At 30.3% G+C, this 23,390-nt stretch overlaps 1 protein-coding gene across 1 annotated transcript; it reads left to right on the forward strand.

Moving 5' to 3' along the window:
- Window positions 1-15,776: 15,776 nt before the first annotated feature.
- On the forward strand, window positions 15,777-23,224 carry LOC110720508 (putative phospholipid-transporting ATPase 9). The gene is made up of 11 exons (XM_021899550.1): window positions 15,777-17,451; window positions 17,867-19,245; window positions 19,647-19,757; window positions 19,922-20,198; window positions 20,311-20,399; window positions 20,480-20,588; window positions 21,106-21,315; window positions 21,415-21,540; window positions 21,658-21,756; window positions 21,864-22,055; window positions 22,280-23,224. The coding sequence occupies exons 1-11, from the start codon at window positions 17,053-17,055 to the stop codon at window positions 22,901-22,903; spliced, it is 3,615 nt and encodes a 1,204-aa protein (XP_021755242.1). The 5' UTR covers window positions 15,777-17,052; the 3' UTR covers window positions 22,904-23,224.
- The last annotated feature ends 166 nt before the right edge of the window (window positions 23,225-23,390 follow it).

The raw sequence follows: 23,390 nt of genomic DNA on the forward strand, positions 1-23,390 counted from the left end.
ACGAGTCTGTCATAAGCTCGTTGATACACGACACGCCAATGGGCCATGAGTTATTCATAATAATAATTATTAAAATTTGTGACATGAGCCAGCACAATGGTCAGCCCACCTGCTAGCTCGCTTAGCTTTGTTTGTACCATATTTCAAAATGCATGAAAACCGTTGAAGTAAAACATATGTTTAGAAATGAAGCTTATTACTACTTTGGACATATGGTAACATTATAATTAAATTTGCTTAATTATATTTGAGTTATACCGCGTAGCAAATTATTAGAGTGGAATTATAAACAAAACATTTTATATTTCTAATTATTTTTCAATATATGTACCATGACCTTTGAATAATTGTGTTTCTTCTAGAGGCTTTGACATGCTAGCAAAATTCCTTGTACTTCGCATTACGGACTAATCTATATATAAGTTGGGCATGTGTAGAAAAATTCTTTTTTAGAGCATAGACTTTTATTTATTTTACTATAATTATTATATTATAATTTATGAGAAATTACATTAATTAATTTCAGAGCTAATATGACTTAGCAAAGATTGTCATTGGTCAAGATAAAAATTCAAGGCAAAGTATGATATCGTTAAACATTATTTGCAGCAGGAACTAGTTGACATTTTGACAACTAGACAAACTATATAATTAAATATTAGACTATATTGACCATGATTGGAACCTTCAATTATCTTATTACAGGTCAATAACATCAACCTTAATTGTAGCACATTGTTTAATTATTTAATTAATAATACTAATGCTAGTGTACTAATTAATGATCAAATCTTTTTAACAAAAGAAAAAAAGAATAATCTAGAAAAAAGTAGAAAATTTGAGGCACAAACAACGTGTGAATTGGTCCAATTTGGATCTCAATATCTCATCACCGGGAAAGTTGGGGAAACTTAAAATGTATGCTTGCGTCGTCATGCATGCACGGGTAAAATTATTCTAGATTCCTTAATTTTAATTTTTCAAAGTTGTTCTTATTATGTACGGAGTAACGAATATATAATATTCTTTACTTTTGCAATAGCTCAAAAATCAGAATCAATGTAATCATACAATGTTAAAGCTAAGTGATAAACAATACAGATCAAATAATATGTCTTTTTTAGTGTTTAGAGAGTCACAAGGACGGGTGATATTGAGGATTGATCCTAAGATCACCTGTAATCTAGAGGGGAGTTTTAACGATTTGAGCTATCCCTTTCTCATAAACAATAATATGTAATAAAAGACAAGAATAATTATTTTAATCTAGAATTAGTAATTAAAAAAAGTTAGCTAAATTTAGAATTGTTTTTTTTTTTAATTTTTTAAATTTTTTTTTTTTTTTGAAAGGATTTAAAATTATTTAAAGCAAAAGCAATTTCATAGGGACCTTTATTTATCACTGTTTTATGGCACACATTTTATAGTAGGATAATTGTGCTACTCCTTTTCACCTTTTGTATGGATAACTCGATAGCTTTGTGTATTGTCATTTGCCAATGCACCTTCAATAATGTCAAGGGTCTGATATACGTATTAGGGCTTTTCGAAAACCTTATTCAGTATTTGATCCAAAAATAGGTCACCCGAATCAATATACGGAGTATATGATTATCAAATCAGATACAATTTTTAAATTCGGTTACAACTACAATGATGTTATTATAAAAACCAAACTAAAGTGTCCAATATTTCAATTTCAAAATTTAATAACATGGTATATTAAATCTCTTTTGAATCATAAAATCTAGTATGAGTGGTTTCAAAAAAAAAAAAAAAAAAAATAGTATGAGTAATATTTGAAGCTTATTGGTTTGATTCATGGGTATCATCTTCCAATCTAATAATATAATGACGTTGGTTCATGTAAGCGATGATCCATATATACTTCATACTCCGTATTAATTAAGCCCCGATACATACCACATGTTGCATCAAGATTATATTGTGGAGGTCTATTGTTTTTATTTATTATTTTTTGGCGAAAGAGGTCTATTAAATTACTTAATTAATTGTATTAATTTAGCTAGAAAATATGACAAAATCATGTATCGATTGACATGATTAATGTTTTTATTTCATTTATTGTCTTATAATTTAACTTTGTATACATAACCTTAGGATGTATGTATCAATCATTCATATGTCATCAATGGCAAGTTTTAAGGGTTTTTTTTTTTCTCTCTTTTCTTTTTTCTTTTTTGGTGTATAATTACACCCATCATAGATATGAATTCTAACTCACTTGCAATCATTAACATGAACATGTCTTTATAGTTAGATTAATTCACATTATCTTGGTTATTAATTCATTATAAAACTCAGTATCATATAGTTATTTTTTTGGTGCAAAACATATATATTTATGTAAGACACTTAAATTTATAACGTGAACGATGTCAATGTTTTATGATTTATTTAATAAGTTTAATGGATGTTAGTGAGTATAACTATAGTCCAAATCGATGTGAATTTAATTATGTCGTAGACAATTTCATGTCGATCAGTGATTAAACTTGTGCCATATTTCATTGTCAATTTGTAATTTTGCATTTGAGTAAAAAAATCGACCTTTTTTTCTAACCGCGTGCCAGAAAATGGGAAAATACAAGTTAATCTGCCAGATAAACGAATTTTTGTATGGCATTTTTGTAAATATATTGAAAAAGCAGGGTCATTTATTCAATACTTTTGGTAAGCTATCCAATTACTGTTTGCCTTTTGCTTTTACTGTTTGGTGAGAAAATTACACATGTACCCCTTAACTAGTACATAAAAGACGCATATACCCCTCTATTGGTACTTGAAAAGACAATTATACCATCAGATAAACAAATTTTGTTTATCTGAGAAATTAACTGGGCATAGCTCCCAGAAAATTGCCATTATTCCATGTATATACTATAAGATCCCTTTGCCTTTGGAAATAATTGTTCATCAATTCTAAATAATACGAATACCATTTATTTATTTAATGGTTTCTAAATTAATCCAATAAGTAATACGAGTAACTCCATAACACTCACATAAAGAGCTTTGCATGCATGTAATAATAATGCATTTCTCGCATTACTTTATTACCCCATGAATCACGTTTTGTGAAACCAATTAATTGACTTCAGAAAAAATAAAGAAGGTAAAAAGAAATTTAGTACGTAACGTTGATAAAAATAAATAAAGATAAATAAAATAAAAGGAGAATAGTAAAAAGTGTTGAAGATGAATAGGGAAAGAGAAAGCATGTGAAAGTATGAAGCATGTGATGTGGGATATAATGATTGGTCAAAGGATTCTAGAACATGAATTGTTGAAATTATTAGGCCAACAACAACATTTTACGTGACACGTATATGATTTGTATCTAATCAGGTTGTACCATTATATGTACAATATTTGTGTTAAAGCCCCATCAATAGTAGGGATAACCTACTCTTTGATTTGCCTAAGCTGGAAATTAAACACCCAGACCTCTTTCTTTGTGTACTTGTGTGTTTGGTAACCGCTATCGATTTGGTTTGTGACTTATTACTTGTCCTTCGTCAATGCATCATTTTAATCATTAATGTGTTTGATTACTAATAATGTAAAATCAATTATTTGAAAGTTTATATTGATATGTATTTTATACTCATACAAATATATATATTTTTTATTATTAATTATAAATCAGTTGCAAATGTGATGATGAAGGCGTATACACAATGCTCTACTCATTGCCTTCACCATCCTATTATCAATATATTAGCAATGTAAAGAAACATGTTTATTGAAAGAGGCCACTTATAAAATGATGAGGGGACATTTATGCCGCAAAGAATGTTGTTTGCATATTTATTAATTGTCAACAACTAAATTTGTGGTTTAAGGCCGAGCTAAAAGAGTTCCCTGGACATGACTAGCTATGGTGCGCGTACCATACGTGGTAACCGCCCCAGTAAAAATAATATATTGTATATTGATTATATAAGAATAAGAAAGAAAAGTAGGGAAAAAACGTGCTCAAGATTAATATTCTAGAAGTTCCACATATATATATTGTACACAATAAATCTTAGCTTTAATTTTATGGTCCTAATTCTGATTCCGAGTTAACTTGATGAATAAGGACATATTTTGTTCACCTTTAGGCCTGTTCACATTTACTTAATTTCAATTCTGTTCGGTTTAGCTCAGCTCCAATCAGTTCAGTATAGCTCAGCTCCAATCAGTTCAGTTCAGCTTTTAATTTCCATGTCTCATAAAATATTCATTTCAGCTCACTTTAGTTCAATTTAGTTCAACTCCAATCAGTTCAGTTCTGTTAGTACAGTAAATGTAAACAGGCCCTCATTTTCACTTATTTCAAATATAATAAGTTGATATAATTTCAATTAAGTTAAAATGTTCAATTAAAGTTTAAATAAGTTTAGTTCGGAAAAAATAAGTTTAGATAAGGGTTACTCAAGTTCATCAAATTATAACTAAATTAAGTTTGAATAAATTTAGATAAATTTAATTAAATTAAGATAAATTCGTATAAGGGTCTGTTCTCATACGTTGAAATTCAGTTCAGTTCAGCTCAGTTCAGTCAATGAGAATATGCCCTAAATTCGATTAAGTTCAAATAAATTCATTTAATTTAAAATAAGTTCATATTAGTGAAAATCAGGTGAAAAAACACACCCTACATTATAAAGAAAGCAATGTATACAAATTTTAATTCCTATAGACAAATTCAAGAATGATTCTTCTAGAAGAGTCACATAAACTCACAATTAATCTAATCACTCTACCACATGATTGAGTAAAATATTAGGAGTAGCAATTTTATGACCGTAGATAACCTAATAAATTAATTATAGATTACAATATCCCAGACAGATGGACAACTCTAACACTCTATCATTAATTCATTATGTATTTTTTTTTATGGTTTTTTTTTATAAATCTTTTATCTATGATGGTTTTTTTATGGGTTTTTTTTATAAATCTTTTATCTATGATGGTTTTTTTATGGTTTTTTTTTTTATAAATCTTTTATCTATGATGATTATATTATTAATGCTATATGTAGCGCTTAGGGCTATATATAAGCATTAAATTCACTTTTGGAATTTGTCTAAAATTAGGAATTCATGACAAAAACACGCGTAATCAGTGTAATTAGTGTTTATATTTTTATGATTTTTGAACTTTTTACGATTTTCAAGCGTAAATTTAATGCTTATATGTAGCCCTAAGGGCTATGTATAGCATTTTCCTTATTCTTTTTATATGTATATTATCATACATACCTATCTTTTCTAACATGGAGTATTGTTTTTGTAGTAGGTGCACCAAGGAAATATTTCAATATATAATTGGATTATAGTTTCTTGTTTCAGAATGTTGTACCAATTTCGTATTTATTATAGGGAATGCCGGAATACTGACAATCTATTTGAAAAATATTGTTTAAAAAAAAAAATTCCTAATTAGTGACAATATTTATACGACGATTATTTGTATGCGGCTTGATGTACCATGCGACAGGGGTTACCCGGTCGGAGTTATACAGTTAGGGATTAATCGAGCTACTTAGTCAGGGGTTATTTGAGTTACTCTTGATCGAGTAACCTCTGACCGATTAACCCCTAATCGAGTCCCTCAAGTAACCTCTGACTGAGTAACCCATCAAGTAAATAACCCCTAGCTGACTAAACCCTCAAGTAACCCCTGATCGAACTCCTTAAATAACCCCTAACCGAGTAACCCTTGACTGAGTAATCCCTCAGATAACCTTTGACTGAGTAAACCCCTCGAGTAACCCCTGTTTAAACCCTTCAAGTAACTCTTGATCGATTAACTCGAGTAACCCCTGCCTCAAGATGTGGCATGTTGTACCATAAAGTTGTTGTATTTATACAATATATGTCCATTTGACTTAAAAATCTCATTTACATCACTACTTTTTATGACTCGATAAAAAAATAATAAAAAAAATTACACAATTTGCCCATTAATTGCACCTAAAAATTATTTTTCATACTGCTTTTGTCATCCCAAAATATAGTACGTGATGTCTCATGTTTGTATCCTTTTTTTTGGTTATTTGGAAGGAAATTAATGGTAGTGAAGAGAGTGTGTAATTTGCTTAAACATTTGGTGCTTTTGTACCTTATTTTAAATGTTCCCTCCATTCTTTATTATTTCTTCTCATTTGTGTTTCAACGGTTTTTTAGGTATAAATTTGATCGATTATATCTCCAACTAGGTTAGAACCCGTGTGATGCATGGTTTATATGAAGCCTATTTTAAGTTTGTACATTTTAAAAATAAATCGGTATTATACATGAATATAAATAAGAATTGCGTATATTTAATAATTTTAATTTTTTTTATTTTAATCAATATTATGATATAATATCTATTCAACGTTGTCTAATTCATAGTTCAATGAAGTTGGTCAATTATTAGTGTGCTATTTAAAATTGCTTCAATTTCCTACGATAAGTTAATAGATTTTAGTTGTAATACAATGTAAAAGCTTCCAATATTTTAATTTTAAAAATGTTAAATATGATAGATTTCCCAAAAAAAAAAGACATCATTATTGCATTTAGGCGGGAAATTTTTTATTGAGAAAGCAACACGTGTGCAATGGTAATGTCAGCAACTTCTGTTTTAGTAATAGTTAACTAGCATAGTGCCCGTGCGATGCATGGTTTATAAATCAAATTATTAAACCCGTAGGAAAAAAAAAGGTAATTCATTTACTATTAAAGGACTTGGTTACTAATGGTCAATAAAAAAAATTAAAGGAACGTTATTTGAATAGTATTTTATGTTATTTGAATTTCTTTTACTTTTTTATAATGTTATTTTATTAATTGAAAAAATAATTGAATAATACCCCACATAGCTATATAAGAAGTGGACTAATTTATTTATATCTCCTGTTGAGAAAAAACTAAAATTTTCTTATCATACCATCCGCATCAGTAGCTACAATCAATCTAATATATAAATGTTTTATTTACCCGTCGCACTCATTAAATCTATAGACACAATAATAACCTTATATTTGACCTACCAGAACATATATTTTCCTAAGTTAACCATTGTGCCAAAACATATATATTATATAATAGTCACATATATAACCAACAGCTGATTAAATATAGTATCAAAAGGTTTTGTGTGAGACCGGGCTCAATAACAAAAGGCCAACAAAAAGACACGGGTAAACTAAACCCGATCGCGAGGCCCGCGACACCAACTCTTCCTTAGTACTGCTTCTTCCTCCATTTTCTTGGATTGTTTTTCGTCATTGTTGATACTCCGAAGAAGAAGGTTGAGCTTTGAACATCGGCTTCCGAGTCTAGATCGAGAAACTATCGATTCTTTGAAACTTCAACCTTTCTCTCTCCTACAACAACTAAAAATGAAGTTATAGGAGAGAGAAAATCGAATCAAAAATCTGGTTTTTCATTTGATTTCTGAACTATTTACTTCATTATGCTTTCACCATTCGAATTTATCGATTCCAAAAAACTTGTTTTGTAAATAAATGTTAATTGTTACCTAATATAGTTATGAAGAAATTGCATGCCTGGTAAATCTTTAGCTTTCTTGTTATTTCAGAAGATAATGTCAGTGGGTACTCACATAATCATCAACTTCTCCCCCTTTTTGCTAAAGCTAAAAACAAATGATGAATGAAGCTATAAATGTCCTTCACATGTGTTAATATCAAATACATGACACTAATATTTTGATACCTGACAATAATATTATAATACATGACACTAATATTCTTATATCTGACAATAATATTCTTATACATGACACTAATATTCTTATACATGACACTAATATTTTAATACCCGACAATAATATTCTAATACATGACACTAATATACTTATACTTGACAATGATATTCTTATACATGACATTAATATTTTAATATTAGACAATAATATTTTAATATTAGACAATAATATTCAAATACATGGCACTAATATACTTATACCTGACAATAATATTCTTATACATGACACTAATATTTTAATATTAGACAATAATATTCTAATACATGACACTAATATACTTATACCTGACAATAATATTCTTATACATGACACTAATATTTTAATATCTGACAATAATATCTAATACATGACACTAATATACTTATACCTGACAATAATATTCTTATACATGACACTAATATTTTAATATATGACAATAATATTCTAATACATGACAGATTGACAGTAATATACTTATACCTGACAATAATATTCTTATACATGACACTAATAATTTAATATCTGACAATAATATTCTAATACATGACACTAATATACTTATACATGACAATAATATTCTTATACATGACAATAATATTCTAATACATGACACTAATATACTTATACCTGGCAATAATATTCTTATACATGACACTAATATTTTAATATCTGACAATAATATTATAATACATGACAATAATATACTTATACCTGACAATAATATTCTTATACATGACACTAATATTTTAATATCTGACAATAATATTCTAATACATGACACTAATATTCGTAGCTAACACCTAACCATACTAATCTATTACCAAACAAAAGATTCCTAACACTTGACCATACTAATTTTTTACCAAACAAAATAAACCTAATACCAGACTATAATAAACAAATATCTGACATTAATTACTTAATATCTGACATTTAAAATATGTCTAACAATATATTATAATATCTGACAATGATATTCTAATATATGACGACAATAATATTCTAATATCAAACCTTACAAGTTTACTATCATGCATACATTAAAAGTTTAATGTCTGACATCAAAAGTTTTATATTTGACATTATAAGTTTTATATCAAACATTAAAAGGTTAATATCTGACATTTCTTGTAAAATATGTTACTCCTATACTACATACTCTAAAAAGCTTGATCAGATAATGAAATTTTACTGCACATTATGCAATTCAAGTTGTATGAATGCTTTTTAATGGACTATTCTTGTAAAATACAACTATATATGTATCGGATGACTCAGAGCATATTCCGCTTCATATTGCCGATAAAGCAGCCGAGCTTCTATTTGGGAACATCAATGCAAAAAATTAGTATAAGTCATATAAGTTCTTGACAAAGAATAGAATTTGAGAAGGTCGCCGCCATTGTTGAGAGTCCTTTCATGGTTGAAGGTTTGCAGAAGAAAGCAATAGAGATGAAGGAGAAGAATAAGAATTGAAGAAGAATATAAATCGGGCCGCGCGCGGGCCTATTAATAGAACTGACTCACGTGAGTCCGTTCTACACAATATTTTTCCATATAGTATACAACACAAATACTTCGTATATAGGTATGGATACTGATAATTTTATATAAATAAAATATACGAAGTATATATTACTAAAATTTATCCCTACCTTAATTATAAAAAGGTTAACAAAACTCTTATAATAGTGCATGGACATTTATATATCTAAAAATGTTCTTTTTACATATATTTTCCCCCATTTAATTTTAAAAGTCTTAAAATTGTCTCTTGAATTCGCTAAATTGATTTAAAAAGTTATGTTTATTTCAATATTTAAAGCCATTTAATATTTTCATTTTCTTTTGTTTTAATTTTTCTATTTAGAATTTATTAGACTATTAGGTTTCAAGATCGAAGTCATATCTTTTTACCGTACAATCACTAAATCAAAGTCGCTCAACTAAAGTTTTGGACATTGCATAGCTACACAACATCCAACACATTTAATGATTACATGCAAATAATTTTAATAAAACTACGCATTCGATATAAGTTATTAAACAATTTAACTATATATACATTTTGATAGGTTTATATCTTTCATATTAACAAAAATTTACAAATGTTATTATTATATTTTGAAAAAAAATTTAGACTTTGGAGTTTTGTTTAAGATAGATAAAGGATAAGTTAATTTCCGTCATATATGCATTGAGTTTTGGGTGTTCTATCCGGTTCACCCTTTGGGCTAATCCAGATTTGAGGATCAGTTCTAGGTTATTAGGTTTCAATCCCCTTCCGATTGTTGTTACAGGGGAGCGAACACAGGTCCTCCCTACCTAGTGTAGTCTCAGTCACCACTACACCAACAACCAATTGGTGTAGTGGTGATTGGGACTACACTTGATATGAAGGACACGTGTTATAAAATATTATATTATATACATATACTTTTTTATATTATAAAAAAAATTATATTATATACACATACTATTATAGTTAAAAGTATTATTATGTGTAAAACAACATCAATTATTGCACATGATTGTTGTATATCTAGTATAGTACATGATCAATGCACGATTTTTAAATCAAAATGTTAGTTTTTCTAAAAAAAATCATAAGTAATAGCATTCTTATTACGAATATTACAATTTAAAACACGAGTAATAATTATAATATATTTTATATTTGTCCCTTTTCCGTCAAATGTCTAATTCAATTTAACTTTTATTCTTCTTGTTTAGATTGGTTATTGGTTCATTTTTTTTATGCAAGAAAAACAAAAGTTCATTGTAAAAGACATTGTATAGAAAATGAAAGGCCGATTAAAATTAAATTTATGTTCAAGATTATGTATTTTTTTTGCAAGACAACATTTCGGCTTAGCATTCAGTATTTGTCAAAGAGTACAAGTTGTACGTACAACAAACGATAAAAGCAATTTTTACACTATTTTGTATCTTTATCAAAAACTTTTGTATTCATCCGATTACTTGAATTGAATTTAGGGTAACTTGTAAACTATTTTGGGTAACTTTTATTAATAAAGCATAAATAACTTTCATTCATTACAGGGTAGCTTTTATAATAGGTGCCCAATATTTTATTGTACATCTGATTATTTTTAAATATTTGTATTGATTTCATAATTCACGTCAAACTAAATTTTATCGATTTTATTTAATTTTCATAAAAAAAAAAATTAGTCTTTCAAAATACGAAATATTTGTTTCCTTAATTATGCCACTTTAATCATATTGCTTCAAATAGTTATTATTCTTTATCTTGACTATAAATAAATATTGGAAAGACTTTATGGATTATTTATAGTATTGGAAAGTATATATTTATTATAAAAAAAATTAAATCAATATTTATGTTAGGAAATCATGAAAATCTTATGCATGTATAAAAACTTGCTTTTATTGTTTGAAGTTTAACAAATTAGTTATTATTCTCTAAATTGACTACAAATAAAGATTGGAAAGACGTTATGGATTATTTGTAGTATTGGAAAGTATATATTTTATTATTATAAATTAAATCAATATTTATGTTAGGAAATCATGAAAATCTTATGCAAGTATAGAAACTTGCTTTTATTGTTTGAAGTTTAACAAAAATAACTATGCTTGAATATGTAAACAGTAATTATATAGATATATTTTATACATAAGATAAGCCAATGAGAGAGTGACATTTGTCATCCTCACATTGAGGCGTTTGTCTTTTAGTATAATATATATATATAGATAGATAGATAGATTAATAGATTTTATAATAAAAATTTTAATTTTTAAAATATTTTATATTATAAAAATACAAATTACCACAAATCTAACAACATTCCACACGATAATTTACACGAGGTCTTGGATTGAGAAAGGTAAAAATTAAACTATAGGTAATTTATATGAAAAGTTGAAAATGTAGGGTCACAACATTTTAGTGTTTTCCTATATATATATACTCCGTGTTATTTAATACCAACTAACTTAATTATTGATTGTTTAGGAGAGCTTTTTCTGACTTTTTAGAGGATAAAATTGTTTTGACGCGCCATGTAAGATTACAAATTTTAATGATAGCCAATCAAATAAAAGATTTGCAAATTCTTTTAGATTTAATAATTCAAATACCACATAAGCAAAATTGGCAAATGTGATTTTACAGTATAGATTAATTAGATATAATATATTATCTTTTGCAATTAGGATGGATTATTTTTTAGATATAGAACGAATAAGAGGAAATTCACAATTCATTTTAAAATAAAAATATTAAATAATATACCACATACAACGAATAACATAATAAATTTTATCACATAAATACAAAAAATATTTTTATAAAAATACAAATAAACCGTGCATCGCACGGGTTTCATCTAATATATTTTTATTTGAAAAGACATATCAGCCTCCTTTTCTTCGCTTGGGGAATTAGAGAAGGAGCCTGTTACGTTGCTGAAGCGGATTCAGAGGTTCTCGACGACGCAAGACATTGGTGCTCGTGCTTGAGCTCATATATTCACTAGAGTAGGCTTTGCTATAGCTAGAGGAGTGGGGGCCCAAATTGTATCTCGGCTACCCACTAATTTATTGTAGGTTGTATGACTTTTGTTTTTGAGATATAATAATAATAATAATAATAATAATAATAATAATAATAATGTCTTCTCATTTGACACAGTCAAGGCTATCTGACTTCATTCCTGGGCGGGTTGTGGCTGATGCGGCTCATCGAAAGCGGGTTAAGTATGACGCTCGATGTCAGGCAATTGGATATGGTTTCATTCCCTTCTAATTTTCTTCACTTGGGGAAATAGAGAAAGAGATTGTTGCATTGCTGAAGCGGATTCAAAAATTCTTGACGATGCAAGACATTGGGGCACGTGCTACTGCTCATATATTTACTAGCATTAGATTTGCTATAACTAGAGGAGTGGGGGGCTCACATTGTATCTCGGCTACCTAGTAACTTTTTATAGGTTATATGACTTTGTCTATTTTTAAGATATAATAATAATAATAATAATAATAATAATAATAATAATAATAATAATAATAATAATAATAATAATAATAATAATTAGATCAAAATTTAAAAATATCTATTTTGTAATTTTTTTTATTTTTGACTTATAAATATAAACTTTTAAGAAAGTATGGATTCTGAAATTTTTGATGGAGATAATTTGGGTCAAAAAGAGAGGTTTGACTAGTCCAAACCTCTTATGAAAATGTTTAGTTGAAAGAGAAGCTTAAACGTACGTAAAAATCTACCTTATACGTAGTACAATTTGGTTTGTAGAGAGGTTTTTTTTTTTTTTTTTTTTTTTTTTTTTATTTTTAATTAATTAATTTATTATTATTATTATTATTATTATTATTATTATTATTATTATTATTAGCGAAATGAGTATTCTAACCCAAATTTAGTACATATCATGTATTGGGATGTCCCAAACTTTTCCTTCAAATAAACTTTGTATTATTGTAACATTTTGTAGGTGATCATTTCACCCAATTAATGTAAAAGTCTAAAATCTAATAAACACTTACCAAAACACTTTTACACAGCACAATCAATACAACAAACTAGCTAGTTCGATAATACAATCAGTTAACAGCTAATTCAAACCGCTAATCATCCATCTCTTATTGTCAAACAGTTACAAAGCCCACAAAACAATCAAAGAATCTCGATCACAATATCACATTCTTAATACCTTAAAATTCTTTGGTTCAAACTCAAACATGTAGATATTTTCTACTAATTAAAAATAATATTGTACGGATGAATTCTTTAATATATAGTTGAGTGAAGCGACTAAATTACGTCTAAAAGTTTATTAGATTAAAATAAAGGGAGTTTTATAATTAATAATGAGCTTATATAAGCCTCCTTAGAAACGCATGGGATTACGTAAGACACCAAAGACATTTGACCGATCTCACCGGTTGCACTAATTACTCACCTCTTCCCTTATTATGCCCTCAATGACGGCGTTACTCTTGTTCTTTTATTAATTACTCACTTTTTTTTTTTAATTAAAATTAGTTCAACAACTTGTCATTTTATTCACTAAATTAGTACCACCTCAACAGGTTTCCAGTCAATTTAACATTTTTACATTTGCTCTATTTTTTAGTTTTTAGTAATGAGTAAAATATTGATGAGCTTGTAACTTTTTACTATAAATAAATGTGGGTTTACTATTTAAACTTGAAATTTAAGATACAATGCAAGAAGTCAATGGCACAATGTGGTGGCTAGTTGTAAGTTGTTTACATGATTGACATTTGAATTGATCCGCTTTATTCGGTTTTTTTTTTTTTTTTTTTTTTTTTTTTTTTTTTTTTTTTTTTTTAAATTAGTCTAATTAAGAACGAGTAATTCAATTCTCAACTTGGTTTGTTTAATAAAAATTGAATTATATGAAGTGTAGCTCCATAAAAACCTAGCTTCTGCTTTACTTTAAATAGACACTCAAAATAAGTATTTCACTATTTTGATAAGTATAAAGTTTAGCTATGCAGATATGAGGAATAGCTAAGGTGGTTTTAGAGTTCTCCCTCCCGATTCTAGGTGATCCTGGGATTGATTCTCATCACTCATCTCATGACTTTATAAACACTAAAAAAAATAAAAAAATAAAAAAAATTGTGAAGATTCCATTTTCTTTAAAAAATTAAGTGTATGAAGTTATTAGTAATTACCCGTAAAAAAAAAAGTTATTAGTTATTATGAAATACTTGCATATGGAATGGTTTGCGAGCTCATCCTCAGACACAATATAGAACAAAATAGCAAAATACGATAATTAAAAAATAAAATAAAATACCATGCTTATGAGGAAATTTCTTTGTCCTATCAAATATAATTATTTTAGCCCTCTTGATAATTTTTCATCCTTAACAAACCATCATAATTCTAAAGTAAGCCTCAACCTCTTTTGTAGCCTAACCTAGAAACCCACATCAATTAGGATGTTTTACTTCTTGCTCCCAAATTCTAAATAACCCTAGAATAATTACATACCTAAAACCCATCTAGTTTCCTAATTGCAAATATTATCTGTTAGGAAAGAATAAAAGATAGAAATAAATAAAGTTGTGTAACTGTGTTATATCTCAAACGATTTTAATGTCGTTGGTTTTTGTAGGTCTATTTCCTTACATTAGTCTTACAAAATCCAATTTTGTTCAGTAATAAAAAAAAAATAAAAAAAAAGACAACATACCTTTTACCCTACAAACAAATTAATTAGATAAAAAAAAAAGTTTTACAACAAGATCAGCAAGGATTCGATGAATATAAAATCAATTTTAATTCAATGAACTAAGATAAATTCAATGAACTAAGATAAAGATAATAACTTCTAAGTTAATGTTATATGCGATGTCACTTTCAAATTGAAAATTTTAACACTAATTCGATCAATTTATAATATATCTACACTCAAGTTACCTCTTTAAATTAACATTTAAGAATTTTAACACCAACATGCCTATATCGTTTCCTATTCATATCATACTATACAATCGTGTTGTCATGGTGGATCAACATCAGCTCATTATTACATTATCAAGTTCCCTTAGGTTATACCTATTCACCTCGGCTAAAAATCAACTATTAGCTCTAGCAATTTGTATTAATTAACTAGCTAATTATACCAACTAATTAGACCACACGATATTTTATTTTTCTTTTCATCCCGGCACCCTAAAATGTACAAAAAATTAATTACCTCAATAGTGAATTAGGGAGCTAAAAATATCCCTAATAATGCAAAATTGAATCAAAGACACAACACAACAAATCACACACATGACACATCAATTCAACTTTTATATTATTTATTTTGTAATTTAATTGTTTTTGTAAATTTATTCTCATCACTCCACTAAATAAAGTAAAAAAGATAGAAAATTAATATTACCACAAGAGTACATCTATCAATTTTAATTATTAATCTCAGTAAAGAGTTCTTCACATGTCTTTTCCTCTAAGATTCAGCGAAACAACAGAAACAAAAAAGTCAGTCACACAAATCACAAGAAGAAGATTCACAGAAAAAACCCCTGAAACCAACAAATTAATAATTTCTTCATCTTCATCATCTTCTTCTTTTTTAACCCAGTCTAGAATTTTTATTTTATTTTTATTTATTTGGGTTTAATTTTCCCGCGATTCCCAAATCAAATCAATTGCAGTCATCTTCAATCATCCCCTTTTGTTGAATTTATATATTCTATAAAAAAACTATATAATATACGATTATACTATACTATTCCCTTTTAGAATATTCTATTTTATTTTATTTTATATAAAGGTCTTAAATTTCCTTTGTGGGGTTGTTGATGGTAGTTGAAAATCTTGAATTTTTATTATTACATTTTCATTTTCTGGGTTATTTTTAATTTTAATTTAAATGGGTTTTAAATTATAGATCAAAAAAATTGGGCAAATGCGTGTTAGATTACAAAAGGGTGGAAAGTCAAACGAAAGAGAGAGATGATTCAAGTCTTCGTTCAAAGCTGCCTTCTTTGGTCGAAGAAAAAAAAATAATCTTAAAATACCCTGAAAATTCAACATAAATAATTTTCTCCCTATTTTATCACCTTATATTTATTTTGCTGAATGTGCAACTAATTTTCTCTTCATCTTCTTCATCATAAATTTATTTTATTTTTTCATATTCTTAATATCTTTATATAAGGTGATTAATTATCTTTCTGGGTATTATTGCACTTTTGCAGAGATTACTCGATATCTTGTGAGATTTTCTTGTGTGTTTGAGGTTTGTTAATAGTTGTGTGTTTCTACAATACAGCTGGAAAAATTTCATATATTTTTTTTACTGCTTGGTGCAACCACTGGATTAATTTATTGTCTACACAAGTGGAGGGAGTGTGCTAGATTAAGCCCGTGCGACGTACGAGTTTTTGGGTCGGGTTATTGAGAATCATAACACTTTCATTTTCAAGTTGCTGTTGGAAGGAAGAAATAATTTTGTCAATTTTTTTTTTTACTGGGGTTTAGAGCTTTTTCTGGGGTCAGGTATTTATTGGGTTTTGTTCATACAATTTGGTAGTTAGTTGCATTTAATTAATTTCTTGGGTACTCTCCCAAAATTTACACTTTGGGTGGTGTTCTTGTTGAAGTTGGAAGAAAAAGCCCAAAAAACCCAAAAAGAACTCATCTTTTTACAAGATTGAGTGAAAATTATTGCCAAAGATCCCACCTTTAATTTCTTACAAGATTTGAGCCATTTTTAGTCAATAAAAATGGTTCATGGAAGAAGAAGAAGGAGGTTGAATTTTAGCAAGATCTATTCTTTTCATTGTGGAAAAGCATCTTTTCAAGGAGATGATATTTCACAAATTGGAGGTCCTGGTTTTTCAAGGGTTGTATATTGTAATGAGCCAAATAGTTTTGAGTCTTCAATTAGAGATTACCCAGATAATTATGTTAGAACAACAAAGTATACACTTGCAACTTTTATACCCAAATCTTTGTTTGAGCAATTTAGGAGAGTTGCCAATTTCTTTTTCCTGGTAACTGGAATCTTGGCTTTTACTCCTCTTGCACCTTATTCAGCTGTTAGTGCTATTGCACCATTGGTGTTTGTTATTGGTGTCAGTATGTTGAAGGAGGCCATCGAGGATTGGCGGCGAAATCAGCAGGTATTTGATCCTATTTCTATCCTTAATTTAGCTAAAAATGGTGGTTTAATTTGTGTATGATCATTGTTTGAGTTTATGTTATTGAATGTAGAACTGTAGAAGTAATTATTGTTTGGTGAGATTTTTGTTTGCTAAATGTGGCTTGCATTGTTGAAAATTTAATAATCCAACCTAACTTTATGTGGCTGTAAATGGCATGTGATTAAGTTCAAAAGTATGTTTTGATGATTATGTTTTGTCTTTAAATTCGATCGATTTTTGGAATTTAGTTGTTGATTGAGCAAGTTCTGAGTTTCTGACTGTTACAGGGTGGGGTGCATTGGATGCTAATTGAATTTTTAAAATTATTGAGCTTAATAGCTGGATGTTGAATTGTCAACCAGTGTATGATATATTGATTTAATAATTTATTCAGGATGTAGAGGTGAATAAGAGAAAAGTACAAGTGCATTTTGGAGATGGGGAGTTTAAGGAGTCAGAATCGAGTTATCTTAAAGTTGGGGATGTGGTGAAAGTTGAGAAAGATGGGTTCTTTCCAGCTGATATCCTTTTGCTTTCATCTAGTTATGAGGATGCAGTCTGTTATGTCGAAACCATGAATCTCGACGGGGAGACAAACTTGAAATTGAAACAAGCTCTTGAAGTTACTACATCTTTGCATGAGGACTCCAGTTTCAAGGAATTTAAAGCTACTGTTAGATGTGAAGACCCTAATGCCAATTTGTATACTTTTGTTGGAACTATGGATTATGAGGAGCAACAATTTCCACTCAGCCCCCAACAACTTCTCCTGAGAGACTCGAAACTTCGGAATACAGATTATATTTATGGAGTTGTGGTGTTTACTGGTCATGACACCAAGGTTATGCAGAATGCCACTGACCCACCCTCTAAGCGAAGCAGGGTTGAGAGGAAAATGGATAAGATTATATACTTCCTATTCTTCATGTTATTTTTGATGTCTTTTGTTGGATCTGTTGTGTTTGGTGTTACTACCAACGATGACCTGAAAGATGGCGTAGTAAAGAGGTGGTACCTTAGACCGAATGCTCACCCAACAATTTACTTCGATGCCAATAGAGCTCCACTGTCAGCGTTTTTACACTTCCTCACCGGCCTTATGTTGTACAGTTACCTGATCCCTATCTCCTTGTATGTGTCTATAGAGATAGTGAAAGTTCTCCAGAGTCGTTTTATCAACCAAGATATTCTAATGTATCACGAAGAAACTGACAAGCCAGCTCATGCCCGTACCTCAAACTTAAATGAAGAGCTTGGTCAAGTTGATACAATACTTTCTGATAAGACAGGCACTTTGACATGCAATTCTATGGAGTTCATTAAGTGTTCAATTGCAGGGACAGCTTATGGTCGTGGTATTACAGAGGTTGAGAGGGCTATGGCCAAAAGAAAAGGTTCACCTTTACCCAATGGATTGATGAATGGTTTACAGTCTATTGTTAATGATCATGATGAAATTGAGGAGGAATTTGCTGAGGCAAATTCTGGTGTTAAAGGGTTCAATTTCAAGGACGAAAGGGTTATGAATGGCAACTGGGTAAACGAGCCAAATTCACATGTTATTCAGATGTTCTTTCAACTACTGTCCGTTTGCCATACAGTGATTCCAGAAGTAGATGAAGAAACTGGCAAAGTTTCCTATGAAGCAGAATCACCCGATGAGGCAGCTTTTGTTATTGCAGCTAGAGAACTTGGTTTCGAGTTCCACAAAAGGACTCAGACCAATGTTTCATTGAATGAGTTGGATCCTGTTACTGGAGAGATAATTGACAGGTTAGTAAATAACAATTACATTGATCTCTTTTGATTATATTATTGCATATATATATATTAATCCTTTGCAAAAGTCAAAATATATTCTGTATGACTTTTGTCCAGCTTAGAAAATTGAATATATTGTTTTTAATTTACCTAATTTTATTGTTCCTGTAACAACTTCATGGTTTTAAGTTTCATCCTCAAGATGCTTAAAAGTTAAAACTGAAGTAAGCATATAGAGACTAAGATATTCACCATTATGCGTGCTGAATTTGCATAGTGTCCAAGCTCTTCATATTCCGATATTTGAAAACAGCAACTTTACTTGTGTATTCTTTGACATTTTGTGAACAGTACAATTCAAACCAATGTTTATACTATGTCCTTCTTTCTTAACATGTATTGCCGTTATGCAGGGAGTTCAAAGTCCTAAGTATCTTGGAGTTCAATAGCACTAGAAAAAGAATGTCAGTGATTGTCGAAACTGAGGAAGGGAAAAAAATTCTACTCTGCAAGGGTGCTGACAGGTTTGTTTAAACCACCTTTTCTTACTCAGTCCCTTTTCCTCTTTTCCATGTGTATAAATTGTACTCTAATTTTACTATGACAATCTTTGCTTTATTCGTAACAACTTCTATAATATATATTTTTTCTGGCGGGTGTTTTACAATTTCCTTTTCATCCTATGCAGTGTAATGTTTCCACGACTAGCCAGGCATGGCAGCCACTTTGAGGAGCAGACCAGAGACCATGTAAATGAATATGCTGATGCTGGACTGAGGACTTTAATACTTGCCTACCGGGAAATAGATGATGAAGAGTACAGAGAGTTCAATGAAAACTTTAACGCTGCCAGGAATGCTGTTAGTGCAGATCAGGAATCACTAGTTGAGCAAGTGGCTGAGTCAATTGAAAAAGATTTGATTCTTCTTGGTGCAACTGCTGTTGAGGATAAACTTCAGCGTGGGGTAGGATTTGGATCTTTGCTTGTTCTTTTATAGGGAAATTATGCTCAGAAAAATAAACCATTGTTAAAGTGATATCGAACTTATCTAATCTTTGCATGTAATCTGTGTATAGGTTCCAGAATGCATTGACAAACTTGCCCAAGCAGGAATAAAGATATGGGTCTTGACTGGGGATAAGATGGAGACAGCTATTAATATCGGGTATAGTTTTTGGTCCTACTGCAATTTACACTCGCTTTAAATCCTAGTCCATTTCTAACTTAAGCCTATGGAAACTTCAGGTTTGCTTGTAGCTTGCTGAGACAGGGAATGAAGCAAATACTAATTAGTGTAGAGACCCCAGAAATCAAAACATTGGAGAAGTTGGGTGACAAAGATGCCATCACTAAGGTGAGTTGATAAATATCTTAGTACTAATGCACAATGAAATAAAACAAAAAGTTATGCAAACCATCTAAACAACCACCATCCTGACCTTTTAGACATACGCGGCCTTTGAAAAACTCTTATGGCCCAGGAAGTAATTATTTTCACTGTCCAGTTTACCGGTGCTTCTTTGGTATTTGCAATGAACTCAGATTAATATATCATGAACATTCTTCTAATGGGAGGAATTTCTCAGTTAGGCCTAGAGTGATTATGCTGATGCCAGATAGTAACTCTCAGGAGGAATTCTTTAGTCTTTGTAGCACATCTCCCTGTTTTCGTTACAAAAGAATTAGTGTCACAATTGTCAGTCTGTCACTGTTAGCTATTACTTTAAGGGATATATTGCCAATTTTATAGCTCCTCATCAGTCATCACATGGACTCCTATAATCTTGTGCTTCCCCGCCTTCTTGCAATTACATGCTGGAAAGTATTATTTTCAATCTGTAATATCTAATGTGATGGTTTAAACATTGTAGGCATCCAGAGAAACCGTGCTCAAACAAATTACTACTGCTAAGACTCAACTTGATGCATCTGGCTCAACTTCTGAGGCCTATGCTTTGATTATTGATGGGAAATCTCTTGCATATGCTCTAGAAGATGATATGAAGAATTTATTTCTAGAGCTTGCTATTGGCTGTGCCTCAGTTATTTGCTGCCGATCATCACCCAAGCAGAAGGCATTGGTGAGTTCGCATGGCTACTTGTTTCTCATGATTCCAAAAACTTTTTTTATTTCCATGTTCCCTTTGTCATGTTTTCTAAATCACGATGGATAATCACAGGTCACAAGACTCGTGAAAAATGGTACGAATAGAACAACATTGGCCATTGGTGATGGAGCTAATGATGTGGGAATGCTTCAAGAAGCTGACATAGGAATTGGGATCAGTGGTGTTGAAGGAATGCAGGTATATACACAGCATGCCTTGGGAATTGTCTGATTTGTCTTTTTGTTTTAGTGTTCCCCCTTGAAACACTCGTTTAGTCTTTTCTTGCATGATGTCTTACCCTTTCTTTCTTGCCAGGCTGTAATGTCCAGTGATATTGCTATTGCACAATTTCGATTTTTGGAGCGTTTGTTGCTTGTCCATGGTCATTGGTGTTACAGAAGAATAACCTCAATGGTATTGTCTACTAGAAACTATTGTTCCATTTAAATTAGTTTAATTTCCACCATCATTTTGGTATTTTCAAGTGATAATTTGTTGGCACATTCTTTTTCTCCCGGCAGATCTGTTATTTCTTCTACAAGAACGTAACTTTTGGAGTCACAGTTTTCTTGTTTGAGGCATATGCATCATTCTCTGGCCAACCAGCATATAATGACTGGTTTTTGTCAACATTCAATGTATTCTTCACATCGCTTCCTGCAATTGCTTTGGGAGTCTTTGACCAAGATGTTTCTGCACGTTTCTGTCTCAAGGTAGATTTATTGTCCTAATCTCACCATTAATTTAAAGATTTTATCATTACAAAATTGAAGTAGTGCTTTTTTTTTTTCTTTTTAAAATACAAATCTTTAACAACGAACCTGAATAAAATCTTACTTATTAGTACTTTGCGTTATTTAAGGATAGAGGGATAACTAAATAAATCATGAATGCTCTATTCATCTCACACTTTTCTCTATGAATGTTCCTGTGGCAGTTCTCTTTACTATATCAAGAAGGTGTTCAAAATGTCCTCTTCAGTTGGTTGCGTATTCTCAGCTGGATGGTAAATGGAATGATCAGTGGTATAATCATCTTCTTCTTCTGCAAGGAAGCCATGTACAATCAGGCTTACAGTAACGACGGGAGGCCTGTAGACTTTCAAATCTTTGGAGCAACTATGTACACATGTGCTGTCTGGGTGGTCAACTGTCAAATGGCGCTTTTCATTTGCTACTTTACACTAATACAACATATAGTCATCTGGGGTTCAATTGCTCTTTGGTATATCTTCCTCTTGATTTATGGCTCAATGAATCCCAACTTTTCAACTACAGGATACCAGGTTTTCGTCGAGTCACTTGCTCCAGCACCCAAATTTTGGCTCCTGACATTTTTTGTGGTGATCTCAGCTTTACTCCCCTATTTTACTTACTCCGCTATACAGATGAGGTTTGTGCCCATGTACCATCAAATGATCCAATGGCTAAGACTCGAGGGTCAAACCGAAGACCCCGAGTACTGCCATATGGTCAGGCAAAGATCAATACGGCCACAAACTGTGGGCTACACTGCCCGTGCAGCAGCCAGAAAGAAGGATAGACGGAAAAGTAAAAGCTGATGACATTTGTATAGGATCATTAGAGAAAAAAAGTCATTGAGAGAACTCCTCAGAACTTGGAGGGGACTAAGGTCAATTTTTCGGCCTGAATTTTGTCGTCGTTATCACTTTGAAGATGATTTGTACAGAAAAAGTATACTCAACCTGTATCATATGTGTCAGATAGGGCAGAATTAAGAGGCTAGAATATGTACATTCTCGCGTTATCTTTCCATCAGCAACTGCTAATATTCTTTGGTTATAGCTCATAATTGTGTAGAACTTTGTACAGAAATCCAGTGTTCTTATATATAGAGGAAAAAAAGATGTTTTATTCTACTACATATTTATAAGGCTTCTTGTCATAGATGACTGTTAAGTGTTAAGCAACTTACAATATCATTTGAAAGTCCATCAAAAGTTACGAGTTAGCTTAGCATCATCATAGCTCATTGATGTTCATTCGATAGTCCGCGTGGGATCGATTTGTGCTAGTCAAAATCTCGTA

The sequence above is a fragment of the Chenopodium quinoa genome, unplaced genomic scaffold (assembly GCF_001683475.1).
Source record: "Chenopodium quinoa cultivar QQ74 unplaced genomic scaffold, ASM168347v1, whole genome shotgun sequence".
In the NCBI taxonomy this organism is placed as follows: domain Eukaryota; kingdom Viridiplantae; phylum Streptophyta; class Magnoliopsida; order Caryophyllales; family Amaranthaceae; genus Chenopodium; species Chenopodium quinoa.